Genomic DNA, 20,711 nt, shown 5'->3' with positions numbered 1-20,711 from the left:
CCAGACAATAATAAAAGAGAGGTCTTCATTTAGGAAAACATTTGGTGTAAAGCAGAACACGATCACTTCTCTTTAGACTAAATATACTCTACTGTGTAAATCTCCCCAAATCCAAAGCAACACCTACTTCTCACTCATGTTTCTCTTCTCTATCTTTATGTCGTCCACCCAGAGGTGAAGAACTCCCAAGGTTTGCATTAACTGAGAAAAGCAGCACACGCGTGAGAAGGAACCAAAGAATATTTACACCATCAAAGCGTTTCCATCTCTACAACATTCCTGCTTTAACCAGAGGACTGAAGACATCCACAAACTAAAGACTTCTTTTTTGTCACAAGTCTTGTTTCCTCCTGAGAGTCCAGGGATTATTGCTCACCGCTCAGCAGAGGTTCTGAGGGAATCCCTGGAACAATGTTTCAGGCTCATAGGTGGAAATAAATCCACATTAATCCCTGACCCTGCTGGATTTAAGGTGGACAAGGTTTGGAGGAAGGTTCCGCTATGAAATTCTTGGATAAAGGAAACTGCCAGATTTGGAAACTTGAGTACTTTTATTTTCTTTCTCACCCGGTAAACACAAACGTTATAGAATCTATGACATCTGGACTGTGTGTGCAACTAGTCTATGAACTGCACAGAAAACATCTTTGGATTGTGTTTGGACTTCGTCTATCAAACCTTATAGAAATCCAAACATCCTCAATCGACTAAGATTAAAATTATTTATTTATTTTTATCAAAAAGAAATTGGTTGGAAAACTAACTCTAAAACCAGACAAGGCCAACCGTAGGGTTTCTTGAAGACATCTCACCACTACTTAGATCCTTCAAGTACATTTGTCCATTTGTTTTTTGGGACTGACTACGACCTGGATGATTGGGAACTTTCACGAATCACGTCACATCTTATCATCGCAAAATGAATTCAAGAAGAAAAACTCATATTCCAAATCATCACAAAGAATAACTGAGGTTTCCCCTTTCCCCTTTCCCTCCGTCATCGTGTCATCTTCTTCAGAAGCTCGACTATAACAACCGTCATGCTCTCACTGCGCTAAGGCTTCCAGGCTCCGTCTCAAATGTCTCAACTTCCAACTGAAAGCCTTCAAGTTCAATTTAACACAACGACAAACAGGAAACATCGGAGGCACTGTGTGTTCCTGCAGTGCATGCTATTCTGGAGTTGCACAGCGGTAATGGCACTGATGGGATTCAATCATTTAAATGAATTAAGAGACAGAGCTTCAATCCTGTTCTTTTTCTGGACTCTATGAAAACTAATCCGATTTTTACAAAGCATCTGAGAGCATGGAAAAGTCTTTGCAGTTTAATGCACACATTCCCACCGCTGATAACAACTAAAAACAACTCAGTCAGTTGAGTTTCAGATCTTAAGAACTTCTGCATTTTACTGTGTGATTAGCAGGAGGGTTGAACATGTACAGGTGTCATGCAACATTCAAATGAGAGCGTCACACATTTTTCTTCCACTACTTTAACTTTGTGTCTTACATTTCATTAAAAAGTAAGTTCTGTCTGCAGATCAGACTGCATGAGAAGCCGGCTCTGTGCGCCTGTCACCGCTGCATCTCGGCCTCATACCTCGACACCCAGCGCTCCCACCGCCCGGACATTTAAACCGCCCCCGTGCAACAAGCGTGCACCTGAACGCACCGCCCGCCCGCCCATTCAAAGCATGCATCAGGTCTCACCTTGCATCGTAGCTCCCCGCTCTGTATCCTTTCAGCTTTTTTTTTTTTTTTTTTTTTGTGTGTGTGTGTCTTGTTTTTCTGTCTCTAAATTCAGATCATCCGACCTGTGACAGCAGAGCTCCCAGCGCTGCAGCAGCAGCTCGTCTCTGACACAAACACACTCTGCCACCACAGAGTCAAACAAAGGCTTTCAAACCATAGAACTCCACTCCCCCTTTTTTGTGTTGTGTGTGTGTGTGTGTGGAGAGAGGGAGAGAGGGAGGGTGGTGGTTGCCATGACGATGCATCTCCTGCTGAGGCTAATTTGTGCAGCCCACTTGTAGAGAGAGAGAGAGAGAGAGAGAGAGAGAGAGAGGCTGTTTACATTCAAACGTGGTGATGAAGTTAGTCACCTCTATGTTGAACTTCATCAGCATTTTTCAGCTCTTCATTTAAAATAACACATTTGATTAATAGCAAACTCAACTGCATTGGATTTGGGTGTAGTTGCATCTATTTTAAATTATTTAATAATAATAAAAAAAAAAACGTATGGAGAGGAAATAATTCCTCTTCATTAACTGAACATTAAGCCCCGCCCATAAACGATCTGATTGGCCCAGCAGATCTTAGCTGGAGCAGAATCAGTTCCCAACAGAAAAAACTTCAAAGCAACGTTCCTCCAATAATAAAAAAAGAAAAATTGTGGTTGAAGAAAGTTGGTTTCCAGGTTAATAATAGTGATAGAAATATTTGGCACAAAGCTTGAATCTAGTTGCACTTGATCTCGTTTCTTTCCAGCTAATTAACATTTACAGAACTTTATTTTCCTCATTCCCTTAATTCAGCCTTAGTTTATGTGATGTTTTTGAGTTTCATTATTTCTGTGTAGCCGTTTATTAGTACCATGTACTAATAAACCTGCTCACTTGCGTACTTGGTATTTGCACTTTGAATTAACACACATGTCTGTCTATGTCTATTTACATAGACAGACAAGGAGGATATTGCATTCCTCTTTAAATTAAGTGTCTTATTGTTGGTAATCGTAACCATATTTATTATATTGTTGCACATATTTCAAATTTTCATTTTGTGCAATGGAAGGGGCGGGGCTTAGCAACTCATGTCAAATGTCTGTGACCAATACGCTGACTGCAAAGACGGACGCTTCGAAGACGGTCTTTTACAAATGTCTACTGAAACCTGCTGATATCTCTATAGCACAATAACTGATGCAACGGTCACAGCAGTAACTTTCCGTTAGGACTCATGTGACTTGAGTGTGTGTGTTGATCTGTGTGTGTGTGTGTGTGTGTGTGTGTGTGTGTGTGTGTGTGTGTGTGTGTGTCCTGGCTGCATTCAGAGCCAACAGTCCATGCCATTACCCATTCTGTCAATATATGGATATTTCCACAGACTCTACTCAGCATCTGCAGGAGTCCTGTGACCCCAACACAGAGTTACATCACGACATCTATAAATAGCTGTTAGACAGCAGTTACTGGTCAGTAAGTTAAACTCTGCTCACTGTACAAAACGTCCGTCACTTCCAGCGTTTGCAGAGTGAGAACGTTGCACTGTAAAGTTCCACATCGTCCTCGCTCCATCTCCGTCCCTCCTGCCCTCTGACGCCTGCTCTCAGTCAGACCGGCAGATGACAGGGACCCCTCTCGGGGGGCTTTTAGGGGCCACGTGCCGGGCTGCTCTGACCCCTGTTTCCCCTGGGGAGGCCCTAACCCCATCTCCAGCTCCTTCCCCGACTACATTAAGCTCCACTCAGAAGTCATCACCCGCCCTTGTTTAACATTAAATCAGAAGTCCAGACGGTGGCGGTTCGCCTCATAAAAACACGCCAGCTGTTATCCAAGTGTCTCCGTGTCTCACTTCTGAATCTTTCTATCCGTTTATTTATCACAAACATACAACTTTAAAGTCTTTCATCTGGCGTATTTTGTTTCAGGATTCCAGATCGTCTGGATTCATGCTCCTCTGAGAGAGTCAGAGACAAACTTTATTTATGAAGACGGCTAGGTATTCAAATTCACTTCTGTTTAAATTCAAATTTATTTCTTTATATGGAAATTTTGCCTTTGGTGAAGCATTATAATGTGAAAATCATAGGTCCTGGCACAGAACCTTGTGGAACTCCACGGCTAACTGTTGGAGGCATGAGTACGTTTGATGAATTGTGAATACCGTATTTTGTCTAGTATATTATATTTGGGTTATTTTTAGTTACGATATGTTATTTTTATAATCACGGTGTTTACGTCACATCAGTGGGGGCGGGTTAATTAGTTAATATTATCACCTGACGCGGTGTCTGGTTTTTGAAAGTGCGTGAGGACACGGGGGCGGCACACAATTTTGTGTTGTTTTTTTTTTCTATAGACTTGTTGCACATTAGTCTCCTTTTACTTTAATATATTTGTTCCAAGTATTTTGGGGATTCCTAATATCATATCTTATCAAATACACACAACCCTTGTCTTTTTTTTACACTAACTTTTGTATAAGTGGAAAACTCATTGATGACATTGACCTGTCTCACTGATAGGATCCAAACCAGTCCAAAGTCGTTCCTATGTGAATTTATTTCATTAGGTTCCTCTAATGATGATAAGAAAGACTGAAACTGAAGTCAAAGCTTCAAAGGCTTGTAAGAAGATATCCACGCCCTGTTGAAAATGCTCTGTACCCCAACAACACATTCCAGTCCTGAAATCCAGCACCTTGAGGTTGTACACTAAGCGTGAGGACGGACTACTGAGCCTCAGAGCCACTGTCTGGGACAAAGACAACAAAGATCCAAGAACACATGAGGAAGATGCTTAGCCTCAGAATACCACCGTCAGATAAAAGAAGTGACTGATGTCAAGAAATCCTTCCAGTACGTACATGAAACGCCATAACCCGAGTCTTTGGAATAGTTTTATGGAAACATCTGAGTTTAGAATAGAAGGTTCCCAATGTTAAAATGAGAGACATCTTATAGTAAACAACGAGTGATGGAGCCAAGATCCTGTAGGACGTCTAGATAGACAGAGATTAATAGACAATGGTGATGGCTGAGGAGCTGGACATCCAGAATGATGGATTAATTTAAAAGAAATCCAGAATGATAACAACATGAGGAAGAAGGAACATGGAGGAGAACCAAGGGCTGAAAGAGGAACTAGAAAAGTAGCCGGAGAAGCTGAAGGCAACAGGTGATATGAACTCAAACTGGAAGAATGGATCCATCTTTTACGTCCTTCTTTTTCCTCTATGTAATTCAGCAATCAGAGCTACTGTTTAGCAGAGGAAGTCTACGGAGGAATTAACTTGGCGCCACATTAACAGCACACACACACACACAGTCTTGAGCCTCTTGTGATGCACATATGCACAAGTTCACAAATAAAGCGACAGTGATAAAGACGGAAACAGCTGCGTGCTTCATGGAACATGATCTCGCCTCAGTCTAAAAGAAACCCGACATTTCCCCACGTTTCAGCTTCATACTGAGACAAACACAAGAGGCCTCTGTCTGCACCACCACCCCCCCAAAAAAAAACAGACGACAGAGAGACTCAGTGACGTGACACATCTGCGTCACAACCCTCAGAGCGTCCACGTCTGAGCCACATTTACAGACACTGTCCGAGAACTGTTCCTCAACTCAGGAGCAGGTTTAACTGTCCCTTCGTTTTCCTTTAATCCAATGTTCTTGTTCCATTTCTGTCTCATAACCTGATTCGTTTAGACGAGGGGAGCAGAGAGGAGGTCGGATAATTATCACGTCTGATGGGAGTAAACCGCCGCTGAAGGGCCAGGTTTGGGAGCGGTCGATAGTTACTGACTTCAATGATCAATACGAGTATTTCAACTTCAGCTTCTGACATTTACTGTGATGCTAATGAGCCTCATATCGACAGGGCGCTCATGTGCCACTGAGCTGGTCGGTACATCGGTAGCCGGAGGACTCAGTGATCACATGGACGCATCAGATCAGATCAGATCAGATCAGAGAGGATGTGTCCACGTCATCTTTCTGCTTGAATAAAACGCAAAGCCCACAGAGTCCGGTTTGTGACGAGAGGAAGTTAAACCGAGCCAAGGAGACAAACCCACAACCACTTTCCTGCTTCCTCTCCAGGTTAGCCTCAGTGCTGCTCACTTAGTTTTTAGTGGCCGGACAACTTTTACTTTTGGCAGAATTCAACAAATACGCTGCAAAGTTAGAGCACAGTGAGAAGCCTCTCGGCCAAACTGTGCAACACGGATCAGACATAACATTATGACCACCTTCCTAACATTGTGTGGGTCTCCTTTGAGGGGAGGGGCCTCTATGGTGGATCATCCCAAAGATGCTTGATCAGTTTAAGTGAACTTGGGAGGCCAGGTCAGCACCTCGTGATGTTCCTAAGGTGTTTGCAAAAGTTTCCCAGAACTGTCATAAGACGGTTTAAATGTTATTCACTTCTCCTGGTCATAATGTTGTGGCTGATCGGAAACCATAATGTTGTGCCAACTATCATAAACAATAACTTCTTCTTCTGTGTTTTGAAATGTAGTTGGGCCAAGCTAAGCTAATCAGTCTCTAAGCTGCAAAGCTTTTAGCACGTTGTCTTTCAGAAGAAAGTTTGACTATAACTTAGTGATAATAGTACAGCACAGGTCTGGGAACTGTGTTACAGATTCAGTCTGTATGTGAACAAATAGGATGTAATTATAATAATAACTATATAAGTTAGAACAGCAGGCACTGATATGTTTAATATTCATATCACAGATGAAACTAAGTTGTCTCCAGTGAGGCCCCCGTCCTCCATTCTCTGCTACGGCTCCTAACAACCACTGTAGCCTGTTGCCAAGCAACCAGGGGTCAAAGGTCCCAAGAAGGGCCAGACACTTCTCATTCCTGTCTGGTTGCTGGGGAGGAGGGGGGGCACTGTTAGATTATTAGATGACAAAGCATGATTCACACACTCTGCGTTGTGACATCCAGGCCTGGTGAGGCTTTGTTTCTGTTGTTTTTTTTTTTTATGTGCCTTCGTTAATACTTTAAAATGATGCCGTCACTCACCTTGTGTGTGTTTGGTTTGATGCAGCGGATGAAATACGGGTTGGAAGTGCTGAGTGTGGCCATCAGGGAGTGCAAGGAATCCTGGAACAAGACGACATTCATGTTACCAACCGTTCCACTGTTCTACAACCCCGGAGGCCACAACAACAACCACAACTTTAATCTACCTCTGTAATATCTAACACTAACACTGGCTGCACTTCCAACTGTCGCTCCCGTTACGAGATGCAAGAAGCTTTTCTGAGCTCTGATGTAGGTTCTCTATATCGTTTCCATTTGTTAAAGGGAACTCCAGATATAATGACTGGAGGCGTCAATAAGCCACAATCATTCACTACAATCACATAAAATACTGTCATTGCTTTAAAAATCCTCATGGGTTCCTCCATTATTTTACATGTGACATCGATGTGTCAGGATTTAGAATGATCACTTGTGGGGTACCCCAGGGATCAGTGATAGGTCCAAAATTGTTTATACTCTCCATTAATGATGTTTGTAATGTTACTGATTTGTGGTTATTTGTGCAGATGATACAAGATTATTTTGTTCCGGTAAAAACTTAAAGGAACATGTGAATGATCCTGAAAGAGAGTAAAGATCCTTAAAAACTGGTTTGACCTGAATAAATTGTCTCTAAATATTCAGAAATTTGCGGTAAGAAATTAGTGGCGATACTGTTTTTGCGACGAAGCTCCAACATATTGATTATATTAAGTAGAAATCCTGCAAATGTAGAGATGCATCAAATTATAAAGCAATGCATTTAATTTAATATTGTTCACTACTTTACATGAATTGTGGGGGTCAACCTATAAAACGATTAGAAATTCAATGGTCCTAATGGTAAAGAGAATAAAACTGATTATTGTGCTCACACAAATTCATTGTTTCTAAATCCTCATGTTATGAAACTGAATGATTTATTTTTTGAGTGTGAGGATGTTGGACATTTAGAAGAATTCTCTGCTTCTGTCTGAGTCTGTTCAGTCACTGTAATTTACATGTTTACTGTCTGTATTTATTTCACTGTGGCTGAATAAAACTACTAGTAAATACTAAATACTAAACAGTGAGCAGGTCGTGTTGTGTCTGTGACATTTAACACGTTAACGCGCCGTCTGTTTGGGACTTACCTTAAACTGGGAGCTGACCGTGGGCCTCCTGTGCTTGATGGTGCTTTTCAGAGTGTCCTGCTTGTTTCGGCTCAATACGTGTTCAAACAGATCGTAGACAAAGTCCAACCTGACAGACACAGACAGAGATAGAGAGGAGCACAAATAATCTGTCAAGCAGAGCTCTGATTAAAAAAGCTGCAGGATCCTTTGGCCCTGAAGACATCAGACTGAACAACGACACTATTTAAATGTCAGAAATGTTAAAATGCCCGGCTACCGAACCACCACTACTCAGACACTGCTGTCGCTCTTTTGCACATGAACGTTACTTGTTTCATTCTTTGTGTTCTACTCTATAGAAAGATTTTAACCTGTAAAACTGCAGAACTGTGCAGGAAAAGTGGTCATGTGATTAATAAATATGAGATATTGTTCTTTGTACTCTATTAATAATAATGATAATAATAATAATAAAGTCACCTGCTCTCCCTCAGCATGTTGAGGATGTCGTCTCTGAACGTGTCCCTGTTCTTCTCCAGCATCCCCCTCACGTCATACACCACCTGCAACCGGCCACAAGGGGGCGTCAGACACCCTGGTAGAAACCAAGTGAACTCGGAGCTAAATAAAACCCAGGAGGACGGTCTCACCTCTCCTGCGTAGTGCTTCACTCCAAAGTAGTGCACGGCAACGCGTGGCTTCACGTAAAAAGAGTTTTTCTGCAGCAGAAGAAAGAAGAAGGTTTTACTTTTGTCTCTGAGACTTTTCTCTCCTATCAACACTCTAAATCTAAATCATGGAAAATGCCCCTGAGATCCATGTTTCCTTCATAAAAACCCAGAGACGCACCGAGTGTTGGCTGTGGAGCTTCTCCAGGAAGGTGCCGTCGGTGGCTTTGGGGAAGTGACTCTCCTCGTTCATCAGTGCCAGGAGCCCCAGTTTCTACGGAGACAAGAGAATCACGATCCATGTCTTAAACGTTCTTTCAGTCGTCAACGCGTCTCACTCCTCGAGTTTCTCCCTCATCCTCAGCTTCATCGACACGTACCTTCTCGATCAAATCCAGACACTCGCCGTTGTCCATCCAGTTGATGTCGACCCAGACGAGACCTTCTCTGCAAAAAAACACCAAAAAAAAAAACATTTACAGCAGCACATGGACGACTGCAGCGTCTCCGTCACACGACAGATTCACTGAGCGGCCGGAGACAAACCAAAGCCTCCATCCACCTACTTGTTGTATTCAAGTTGCTCCAGGGAGAAGATGTGCTTGTTGAAGTATTCCTGCAGCTTCTCGTTAGCGTAGTTGATGTTGAACTGTTCGAAGCGGTTGACCTGTGGAGAACGAGGCCGAGCAGCTTCAGACGCTGATTAACAACTTAAATGGGATCAAAACAAGAAACAGGGTTCGTCTTCTAGTTCAGAGGTTTTTGACATTTTTCCCGGCTAAGGAACCCAAACAGATGTAGAGATTAACTGGTGACCCCCCACCTACTATACGTGTTCTATATTAAACGTCAGAAACTGACAGATTCAAGTTTCACCTTTAAACAGGCTGAGATGTGTTTAGTGGGACGTCTGAAGCACACGACTTCTCTAACCCTGGATGAATGGATGCTAATGGGAGCTAGCTGCACTGTTAGCTAGCTGCACTGTTAGCTAGCTGACCTGTTAGCTTCTCTTCTGCTAATGTTGCTTCTGGATCTGGGGACTGGCTTAGTCGTGGCCGTCGAAGGCCTCTGTTCTAGTGGAAACACACCTCAAAGTTCTCAAAGCCGAAGATGTCCAGGATGCTGATGGACTTGAAGTCCTCTCGGCCCCTGATGCGGATGTTGAGTTTGCGGATGATCCAGTTGAAACACTGGGAGTAAAGAGCCATGGCCATGGAGTCTCTGGAGTCCACCGCCTGTGAAAAAAAAAAAAAAAAAAGAATTAGTAGAGAATTAAATAAAAGCTACTGAAGAGACGTCCAACGTCTTCTTTAAAGTGAATTATTTATGCAATTATCAGTCAGTTTTCATTTAAAATAAACATATTATCAACGTTTGACGGCTCCAGCTCCGACAATCTGAACTAAACTAAACCTGATTTATAAATCTGAAGGTATTAACTCAGGATTGGAGGCTTTTTGAGATGAACTTCAGAGTTTTATGATCACAACCAGAACCAGAACGACTTTATACACAGAGAACAGAGAGTTTGAAGTCATGTCCTATCTGTTTTTTTTTATTGTGAAATGGACAATATAGACACAAAGAGAGAGAAGAGCTGACGTGGTGTTTTTTATTGACACATACTGCACATTGGACTCATGTATTTCTTTTTGTTTTCTAAAGTGAAAGAATAACGGAGATTGGTGCGTTATTACTTTGTGTTATTTTGTATAGTTTTGCAAAGTTTTGTAAAGTTTTGTATTATTTTGTATAGTTTTGTATAGTTTTGTGTTGTTTTGTATTGTTTTGTATAGTTTTGGACCCCAGTGATTTGTGGAATGAACAAATCACCGTGAGGCTCCCTGATGTGAACCCGGTCACCTCCAGACTGAGGAAACGGTTCTGGGCCCCTGCAGGTTTTCAGAGGCCTCGGCCCCCAGAGAACAGTCACAATCAGAAGTGGAGAAAATAGCCGGAAAGCTGGAACAATGTTTGTGCTCTGGGCGTGTTGCTTCTGTTGCTTCTGTTGTTTCTGAATCTTCCCAGAGCCAGAATTAGATGAACGCTTTGTGTTGTGTTTGTTAAAGGCCACTAGGAATGTGTGATCGTTTGAAAGATTAGACCTTTAAACCAAATCTACAAATAAATGAATCATACTTTACACATTTATGGCAAATTTATTGATTGCAAATAATTCTGCCTGTTGTGTTTCAAATACTTCAAGTATTTCTGTTTGGTTTTATTTTTCTTTATATAGCTACTTTTTTTAAACTATTTCTGTCCAGACTCAGGTAAAAATGGACTTACACACTAATGTTTGTGTCTCTGAGTTAGTGTATAAATATTATACAGGTCATTTAATGGAATTAATGTTCATAATATTCCACTAATATGGAATAAAGGTGGCGTTTAAATCATTAAATAATGAGTTTAATTAAATGAGAAAAATTGAATTGAAATTGAAAATGCATTATAGAAATAATTCATATTTAACAGGTTTCACTCTTTAACATGTAAATTAGGAGAATGTTTACATTTAATAAACTATCCTCCAAAAACTATCCTTAAGAAAATCAGTGCAGTTTGGGTTCAGTGCAGATTTCTGCTGTTTAGTCTGAGTCTCAGTCGTGTTTTCTCTGACTAAAATTAGAGCTCAAACTTATTTTCATTGATTCATTCATTTCATTCATTCTTCTGTGTAATTTTGTCACTTTGTTAATCCTCTGGGGGGCCGCTTTTGGCCAGGGGCCGTGTGTTTGACACCGGTGCTGCAGCGTGATGGAAGAATCATGTCTGACCTGCTCGACGGTCAGCGGCGTGGAGATCTCCTCGCCCCTGAGGATCATGGAGCGGTGGGTCAACACCTCGGCCAGCTGATCCGAGTTCAGCCCCAGGAGCTCAGACGTCCGGATCAGAGCTGCAGAGAGAACAACCCAACACGAGCTTTTAAAACCCCGAGAAGCTCCGTGTCGTCCTTTTAAAGATCAACCTGAACACATCACGTTAACGTGGAGAAGAACCGGGGGCAAATGAAACTTCTAACATCCTGAGGACGTCGGCTGCAGGTAACGTGAAGAAAACATCCTGACTGTGTTTGTTCTCCAAGCGACGCAAATATTTTACTGGCAGACAGAGCGGGGGAAGGCCGTGGGTTTAGCTGCACCTGAAGGCAGCGTTCACTCCTCATTATTTCTTAAACCAACAGATTTCAGAGTTTGATCCTGAGTCGCTGGGTCTGTGGTTCAGGTTCAGGTTCAGGTTAAATCCTGAGTTATTTTTTACTGGTTCAACAGTGACTCAAATTAACCACTAAAATAAAGACATCTGAATTTAAGAACATGACTTAATAGTGAGGAGTTTCACTGACTCCGAACTACAGCTTTACACAAACTGGAACAAAAACAAAGTAAATAAATAAATAATGAAAGAAAAAGAGGAAAAATTATAAAAATGCATAAAAAAACGAAGAAGAAAATTTTAAATTTAACTAAAAATATGATTAACTTTTCGAAATAAAAATTAAACAAATAGCCTAAAATAAAATAGATAAATAAATAAATAAAAGTAAAAGTAAAAAAAAAAGAAAACTGATAAAAATAAAAATACATGAAAAAATTAACAATGAAATTTAAAATTTAAAATAATAGTGCAACAGCAGCTCTACATAGATCAGAATAAAAGTGAAGGAGTGAAGGAGAGAAGGAGGAGAGAGAGAAGGAGAGAAGGAGGAGAGAGAGGAGGAGGTGAAGAGTGAAGGAGAGAAGGAGGAGACTGAGGAGGAGAGAAGGAGGTGAAGAGTGAAGGAGACTGAGGAGGAGAGAGAGAAGGAGGAGAGAGAGAAGGAGAGAAGGAGGAGAGAGAGAAGGAGGTGAAGAGTGAAGGAGAGAAGGAGGAGAGAGAGGAGGAGGTGAAGAGTGAAGGAGAGAAGGAGGAGACTGAGGAGGAGAGAAGGAGGAGAGAGAGGAGGAGGAGAAAGAGGAGGAGAGAAGAAGGAGGAGAGAGGAGGACGGCTGAACTCTCTGACCTGACTTGGAGGAGACCTGTGCTCCACCGGCCGTCATGAACTCGATGTTCCCCGCGTGGAGGATCCCGGCCAAGAGGCGCAGGATCTCACCGATGTTCTCCTCCGTGAACTGCATCGTCCGCATGGCATTCTGGGAAACGCACCAAGAAGAAGGAGGAGAAGGAGAAGCAGAAGAAGAAGAAGAAGAAGAAGAAGAAGAAGGAGAAAGAGACGTGGGTCAGTTCGGACGTTCATGCAGCCTCTGCAGCTGGTTTTGTTTCTTTTGGTTGGAGATTGAAAGTCGTCTCCGTCCATCTAGAGAAGCTGAGTTTTATTTATTTAGTTTCTTTGTTTGGTTCAGTTTGGTTTGGCAGCACAGACTCACTCTGGAGTCTCAGATTAATGGCGCTGAATAAAAGAACAGGGTATGATTGGAGTGAGTGTTGGTGGGAAGATGAGCTGCAGGGAATGAAATCAGACACATGGGAATAAATTACAGAGTGGAATCTGAATTAAAAGTCATTTAATGGCTTTTTTTTGTTACAAATAATAATCATTGATGAAGTGGTGGAGGGCTGAGGTTTGGTAACAGTAACAGTTGGTTACTTGTTGCTCTTTAGGTTAAAACCATTGACTGTATAAACTATGGACTGTCACTCCCGCCCTTAATTATGCAGAATTTTAATAAACAAAAGAGTTAGAAAAGGGCCTCTAGTGGCCACTTGATGAACTGCAGTTTTTTTTTCTATTCCACCTGGGCTCCATCTCTCAGACCTGGAGGACGCTGCTCGGTTAAAACCAGTGAATGAAAAGCTTTAATGGTCAGTGAGTTGACGTGTGCCGCCTCCTACCAGAACATCCTGAAAGGTGCCCTTGTCGTTGATGGTCTTGTCGGGGAGGAAGCTGGACTGTCTCAGGTAGTGGTAACTGTCAGGATGCGTCAGCCCGAACGCCTCTGCAGACAACAACACAGGACACTTTAGAAGCTGCCGTCCGGCTTGTTCTGTGCAGAGATGAGACTTTTCTGGTCCGTTAGTTCCTCACCTCTCTGCTGGCTGTTGGTTCCCGCTAATATGGCGTAGAAAATGTGGTAGTTCCTCTCCCCTGGGTTCTGACGGACCACTCGGTTCTGCAGAGGAAAACGCACAGTTAAAAACGTGTGGAGTCCACAAATCTTCAGCCACCATTCAGGTTTAATAAAGAGTCACAGCAAGGACACAAGGAGGACGGACACTCACCTTTTCTAAGAGGTCTGTGATCAGAAAACGTCTCAGTCAAGGCATAAAACATTTGGACGGGAGCAGAGGACTAGTCATCTAACCTGACCCCCCCTCACCCCCCCACTGAGCCTGGGCTGAGCCAGTTTAAAAGGATACAGTCCACGATCCGGCCTCCCTGGATGTTTCCCTTCTGGCTGAAATGCAGCTGGACAAACTTCCCAAAGCGGCTGGAGTTGTTGTTGTAGACGGTCTTAGCGTTACCGAAGGCCTCCATGATGGGGCTGATGGGAGAGGAGGAGGGGGGGGGGGTGGCATGACCATGAAGCGGACTGGGATCTCCATCTTTTACCCGTTTTAACCCGACGAGTCACTCACCTGCTCTCCAGCAGCGCCTCCTCCACGTGCGACGTCTTGTCTCGGGACGACACCTCCAGAGAGTTCTGGCTCATGGCCGACAGGAACTTCAGGATCAGTTTGGTGCTTTCGGTTTTACCGGCTCCACTCTCCCCACTGTGGACGGGAGAAGAGACACCGTCAGACATGTTTAATTAGGTTAATTACACTGATAATAAAGTTCATTTGAATGTTTTTTTATTGGATTTATGGACCTTCTTTTTGTTCCTCTTTTCAATCAATCAAACTTTATTTATAAAGCATCTTTCATACAAAAGATGCAACAATGTGCTTTACATAAAAAAAACAACAACAAAAAAACAGTGGACACAAGAGACCACACGTATGTAAACACACACACACACACTGGCTCATTCCAGACCTCATCCACTAGATGGCGCACCGGACAAGTAGGAATCAAACGTAGGAAATCACCTCCTGACCTCACGTGAGTTACGTTGAGATTCACTAATAACCACTAATAATAGTGTTAAGGCGCCAAAATAAAAGTCTGACAGTCAGATCCACAATCACTGGTGTTCATTAAATGCAACACAACAAATACACATGATTATTTATTTTAGTTTCTACTTTTGGATCATTATGTACAAACAAATGAATAAAAGTTTTCTCAAGAAAAATCTTGTGACAAACAACTGAGGGTCATTAAACGTCACACAATAACTAGATAAAACATCAGGCCACATAATAAATGTGCATATTTAAGTGTTTACTTTGGTTGTATTATGTGTGGAATAAGAAAACACATGAATACAAGTTTATGTTGAGAATGTGAGGGTCATTAAATGCAACGCAATAACTAACTAGACGAGAAACTTCATGTTATATATTATTGTTTTTTGTTTAAACTTTAAATAGTTTTTTATGAGATAAAAAACTAATTAATAAAAGTTTTCTCATTAAAAATGTTTATATTGAGAATTTATAATTCTATAATAAATGTATTTTTACTTTCAAATCATAATGTTTGAGATTAAAAAAACACTTAACAGTAGTTTTCTCTTTAAAAAAAAGTTTATGTGAAGAATCTGGAGGTCATTGAACGCATCACTAACCCACCACCCCCCCCCGTCACATTTAACATGACCCTGGCAGCCCACGTCGCCACAGTGTGACGTTCAGGGGGACCATGTTAATTATTAACTTTTGGTCTCGCTGCCTGAAAAAAGACGACAGCACGAACAGCCGAGGACGATGGTCACCATGGTAACGCGTTTAAGAAGACACTGCCCGGAGGCTGGAAGCGAGACAGTCTGCACGCTGCCGGCCGGGACGTCCTCCAGCCAATCACAGCAGCAGAGTTAACTCGCTGTGAACCGTCCGTCCTTTAAAGTTATTTCCCCGTCTTTATCTTCCCACAGCAGATGAGAGGAGATACCGACGGACTCCAAACATCTCGTAATGTTGCTGTAAACAAATTCAACCAAAAAAACCTGTGCAGGGGCAGAATCAGCTGCCAACAGAGACTCTGGTGGAAGTGGGTTAATAGCTCCCGTTATTCCCACCATCGCACCGTCTCGTGCTGTAGAACGGTGAAACAAAAAGAAACCAAGCAACAGCTTAAATACTCTTTTTCCTGTTGGAGCTCAATGAATTGAAGGAAGGAAACATCACATTTTAGAATCCTTCATAATTCACTTCAAATTTCAAGCTCTAAATGTTTCAGGAAAGCAGGTGTGATTTCCTCCAGGAACAAACCTCTTTAACCTCCATCCATACAGTGATCACTGTGTCTGTGGAAGCTGCAGCACTGGACCAATAAACAAGAAGAAAAGTGCGACTGAGGGACGGTTTGTTGCAGCTGGACAACATTCAGGACGCTTTTCTTCCGGAAACACAGAAGTGTTTTTGTGCGTTTCCAGTTTGCGTGCGGTCAATGGGCATGAATGAACAATAAAGAGGACGGCGACGACGTCAGAGACGCTGAAATGGATTCATGGACGCAAAGACAAAAGTCTCCACGTCAACCTGTGTAGACGCATGAAGACATATTCAATCTAACTAAGATTTAAAGGTTTAAATTAGTCAATTAATGCATTAACTGGGATAAATATTCACTAACTACACCAGATTAAGATTTGTAGTTTTTTTTGTGATTGTTAAACTGTTGAATGCATCAAACTGAAAGAATCAGCTCTGGGTTTGAGGACCAGGTCTCACCAGGAGACGTGAACTGAACTGATCCTGACCCCAGGATCCAAGCGAAGGTTACGCAACGTCGCAGCATCTTGGAAACACATTAGAGGTTTTAAGTCTTGGATGAGCTCGTCACGGCTACGGTAGAACACATCCTCCTCCTGTGGTGCTGCGGTGGATTAAATGGCCAAATTCCAACATAACATGATAAAAGTCTTCAATGGGCTTTTTAGTTTTCAACTGGACGTCTCTTTCATAACTTTAATGGTAAAAAAAAAGGAATTATTATAATACTTAGGGGGGCAGCGTTAGAGGGAGTCAGGGGCACGTCTGTGACGGACAGAGAACAGGACGGAGATAACGTAAACTCCTGGGGCGTCTGGTTGGAGCTGGAGACGTGACCACGCAGCACATGTGGACAGATGTTATGGCAGGACGGACCGGGAGCAGCCCCCCATGATTCAGGTCATTACCCTCTTTTTTTTCTTTTTTTTTTAAACATCAACATGTCACTGTCAGATTAATTGTGGCAGCTCAAACAAACTATTAAATACGACCAAGAACCTGCTGGTGATGGATTTCATTTCTCTTCCATGTTGACTTGTTTTACTTATTTAATTGTGAAATAAATGTCTTAAATATAAGGTATTAAATTTGGTCGCAACAACATTTCTGGTGACATATGTTGCTTTTACGGTATGTAGCACCCCCTAGTGGAGGCTTTTATTAGACCACATAAAAACATCATTTAGATATTTGATTTCATCAGTACATAATATACTGTCTCCCCGTCTGTCTTATTGTTTTTATATCATATTATTGTCTTCATTGCTTCAATGATATTTTTGTATTCTTTTCCCACCTCATTACAGCCCTGAAATGTTTATTATTAAGGCTGCAAGTTCTTAATTCTGCTCATATGTTAATAAATTCAGAATTTAATCTCGGCCCAAACAACTTGCACCATCTGTGCATTAGAAAAAGGCAGCTTTATTGAGTAGGTCTGCAGAAACACAACGACACAGCTCACCAGGGCCTGCGTCCAACGGGGGGTGAAACCTTCTTAAGGGGTTTGGTTTTACACTTTAAAAGGCTTCATTTAAATAGTGTTGGCTAAATCTGAATGGGCCTGTGAAATGTAACTTATTTAAAAGACGCCAGATTACCCGAGCTAAGACGCACACAGTTAAACATTTAAACAGCTCCCTGCCTTTGTACCGATGTCTGGCCGTCTACAAGCTGCTACCACCCAAGGTAACCCCCCCCCCCCCACCACCTGACCCCACCCCACCTCCCTCCACATGCAGGAAGGAGGATAAACTGCCTCCACAGATCTGGACCTCACCCAGACCCTTTGTAGAGAGGGTTCCAGTGAGAGGGTTTCTGAGAAGGGAGGAGGAAACTGAGACGAGAGGTGGAACGCGTTGAAAAGACGTAAATCTGCGTCTTATTTAATCCGAGAACTGAATGGATTTCACCGAACACGAGGAAATACAAGATTCCGATCAAACTGCTTGTTAAGGTGGACTGAAACGCACGTCTAAAGACTCAAACTTAAAAATGAGGCCTCTCCTCAACTGATTTATTTGGAGACTCTGGAACATTTCATTTGCAACACAAAGTCCAGTGAGGCTCGACTATCACGTGGCAGGAAGTGTGCATGTGTTACAAAGGTGTGCAGGTGATTGTGTGTTTAATCACAGGGATGAAGCACCATCTCTTTCCCAATAATTAGGGGAAAAGCTGGTTCCTTTAACCATGAGGTTGTGCGGAGCAGATCTGCAATTTACTACTAAGCATTTTGATAAGCAGCCTCAAAGGATCGACTCTTTTCAGATTAGGGTAACCATAGCAACCGTAGGCCGTATATAAATATGGACAAACCGTCCCAGCGACACCACTGACTGTAAATACCATGGACAGACCCATCGTAACATCATCCATTGTGTTCTGAACCTCAAAAAGCTCTCCGCTACCTGTTAGCTCAGGCTAACACCTGTCACTCAAAGCGGGAATGCCCTTAATTCCCTTAAAATCACCCCCTGTACAGTTGTCGCGAATATTGAAATAAACTATTGACACACAAACCATTTTTTGAACCAGGCTGTAAACATGTTTAATAAAAACCATCCTGTGATTTTAGAGCCAGTCTCTGATCAGTACGGTCCGAGGGCGGAGCCATGATATCGATGCCCCGCCCACACTTCCTCCAGACTCACTCTTGTTTTCTTTTAAATAATACTAATCTCTGCTCCGCCTCCATCAGTTTAGGTTGGATGTGTATTTTAGTGATTTAGTTTGACCCAAGTCCCATCTGCTGCCATGGAGGGGGCGGAGCTTATGACCGACACTGCAGTCAGCCACCAGGGGGAGCTCTTCTCGCTTGGGCTTCAATTTTGAGAAGCTGGTTATCTTCATAGTGTCTATTGTAGCAACACCAAAATTTGTTCCAACTAAGCTGATGGCAAAACTCAGACAGATGAGTTTTTGTTGTATGAACCCAGAGACCAGGAGACACCTGATCTAATTCAAGGGCCTTCTCTTTACAAGAAGGCCCTACATTTCCCTTATATTCGCACCCTTTATCAGACACACTGGCGTAAAATACGTTGAACAAGAGGATGTGTTAGTCCGTCTAACTGGGAATCTGACTCCAGAGTTAAAATGCCGCACATAAATCCTGTGAAATCCCCCGGAGAAAACCTCTCAGGTATGTTTTTGCAAGCCGTGGCCACGGGGCTCAGTTGACCCCAGATGCCTGAGCAATTAACAGGACTGGAGACTATTGGGTTTGACCTCTCTCCCACCTCTGGGGTCGGGAGGTCAGGAAGGAGGCGCTCTGTTGGGGGGGATGTTGGTTGTTGACGCAGCTCTGTGGTTTAATGAAATCTGAGGTGTTTGGGATTCAAAGAGAGCGAGTTCAAAAGACATCTGGCACCTTCTAGAAGACAAGTAGCAACAAACTGAGACAGTAGATATATTTTCTATTGATATGATTACATGGCTCCGGATTTATATGACACAGTTGTAAAGTTAACAGGAAGGTCTACAGTGAGGAGCCTCTAGTGGCCATTTAGATGTACTGCAGGTTTTGACACTTGTGCTTGGGCTTCATTTTACAGCCTCAGAGGTTTCCACTCAGATAGAGCTAAAAGCTCCTGACTAAAAAAAGGTCACGACATCGATGTAGAGCCCCGCCCGATTCTATTTGTACCCAGAAGTCAGATTTTCTACTCAGAAAGTCGTACAATCCTTACTAGCCCCGAGTTGAGTTACCAAGATGGCCGACTTCTGTAACTGGAACGCCGATAACTCAGGTGTGAGGTCACCTCTCAGTGCTGACTCTTGAATTAAATGGAACGCACCATCAGTCCGGGTTGCGTCGTGTTGACTTTCAGGCTAAAAGCTCATATTTTAACTGCGACTGAGACAATCAGCAAACACTAACCTCATCATGGACACATAGAACAAACCCTAGAACCATTTGTAAAGGTGGAACCAACACCACAGGCATTAAAGAGCTGCTCTAACAGCCTCCACTCTGGCTGCAGGGTTAAGGGTTTGGGTTGTACCAAATTCAGCCACAAGAGCGTTACTGGTGTCGGGTGGTAAGGTGGCTCACAGTTGGTGTTAACCAGTTCACCATGAAAGGGCTGGATGAGGCTGACGTCTGGGAAACTGGGAAAATTGTTTCTTTAGGAAGTTGATGTTGAAAGGGATAAACAGCAAAGCATGAAACGTGGGTCCATAAAGAATTATAACAATAATAACAATAAAGGCAGGGAATTAGGCAGTAAAATCTGTGCACTAGAGTCTGAATCTCCTGTTTATTGGTTTATTATCCAGCTGAGAACCTGCCGCGCTGAACGTCTGGAGGTGTTCCAGGGCGGGGGTTTCTTCTTCGTTGGTGGCTCAGACCACGCTTTGCTGAGACCTGCAGCACAAACTCAACAGGTGGGCTCCAATTAAAATAAAGTGGCTCAACGCGAGCAGGTATTCATTCGCCTTAGTGAAAACGCAAAGTGGCATTCATGAGCATTAATGAGCAGATGGCGTTGTGTTACAGCCGCCCCCCCAAGCCCCCAGCCCCCACTTTCTCCTCCCCCTCTTCTTCGTTTACTCCCGTTTCATTCGACTCTGCCGCTGCCTGGATTAGATTACCCACGATCCCTAAATCTGACCAGAAAGCTTCCTGCCTCGTCTGAAAGTGCCAGCTTGCAATTTATAGCTCTTCTCGGTCCTCGCACACACCATGAACTGAGCCCTGCGTGGACGGGGTTTGGGGTTGGGGGGGGGGCAGCCTGTGTTACATGTTTTACGAGGGTCTGCAGTGAGATGGCTCTGGCGTTTTTTATTTGCAGGGGCGGGTGGGGACGTCCTGTGGCAGCTGGACTTTGACTCGACG

General features: G+C 42.9%; 1 protein-coding gene across 1 annotated transcript in view; it reads right to left on the bottom strand.

Annotated features, from left to right (window-relative positions):
* Positions 1–20,711, bottom strand: part of myo10 (myosin X) — a 106,319-nt gene that overhangs the window by 19,963 nt on the left and 65,645 nt on the right. Inside the window, exons 5-19 of the mRNA XM_047589775.1 lie at positions 14,132–14,266; positions 13,913–14,037; positions 13,775–13,788; positions 13,581–13,665; positions 13,388–13,491; positions 12,558–12,687; positions 11,332–11,450; positions 9,640–9,786; positions 9,115–9,215; positions 8,929–8,995; positions 8,730–8,822; positions 8,531–8,599; positions 8,361–8,443; positions 7,899–8,007; positions 6,763–6,843 (exon numbers count right to left, since the gene is read on the bottom strand). Coding sequence (XP_047445731.1) covers positions 6,763–6,843; positions 7,899–8,007; positions 8,361–8,443; positions 8,531–8,599; positions 8,730–8,822; positions 8,929–8,995; positions 9,115–9,215; positions 9,640–9,786; positions 11,332–11,450; positions 12,558–12,687; positions 13,388–13,491; positions 13,581–13,665; positions 13,775–13,788; positions 13,913–14,037; positions 14,132–14,266 — 1,462 coding nt within the window. The remainder of the gene's footprint in view (positions 1–6,762; positions 6,844–7,898; positions 8,008–8,360; positions 8,444–8,530; positions 8,600–8,729; positions 8,823–8,928; positions 8,996–9,114; positions 9,216–9,639; positions 9,787–11,331; positions 11,451–12,557; positions 12,688–13,387; positions 13,492–13,580; positions 13,666–13,774; positions 13,789–13,912; positions 14,038–14,131; positions 14,267–20,711) is intronic.

Source organism: Mugil cephalus, chromosome 7 (genome assembly GCF_022458985.1).
Source record: "Mugil cephalus isolate CIBA_MC_2020 chromosome 7, CIBA_Mcephalus_1.1, whole genome shotgun sequence".
NCBI classification, from domain to species: Eukaryota; Metazoa; Chordata; class Actinopteri; order Mugiliformes; family Mugilidae; genus Mugil; species Mugil cephalus.
This window is presented reverse-complemented; position numbering and strand designations above follow the sequence as displayed.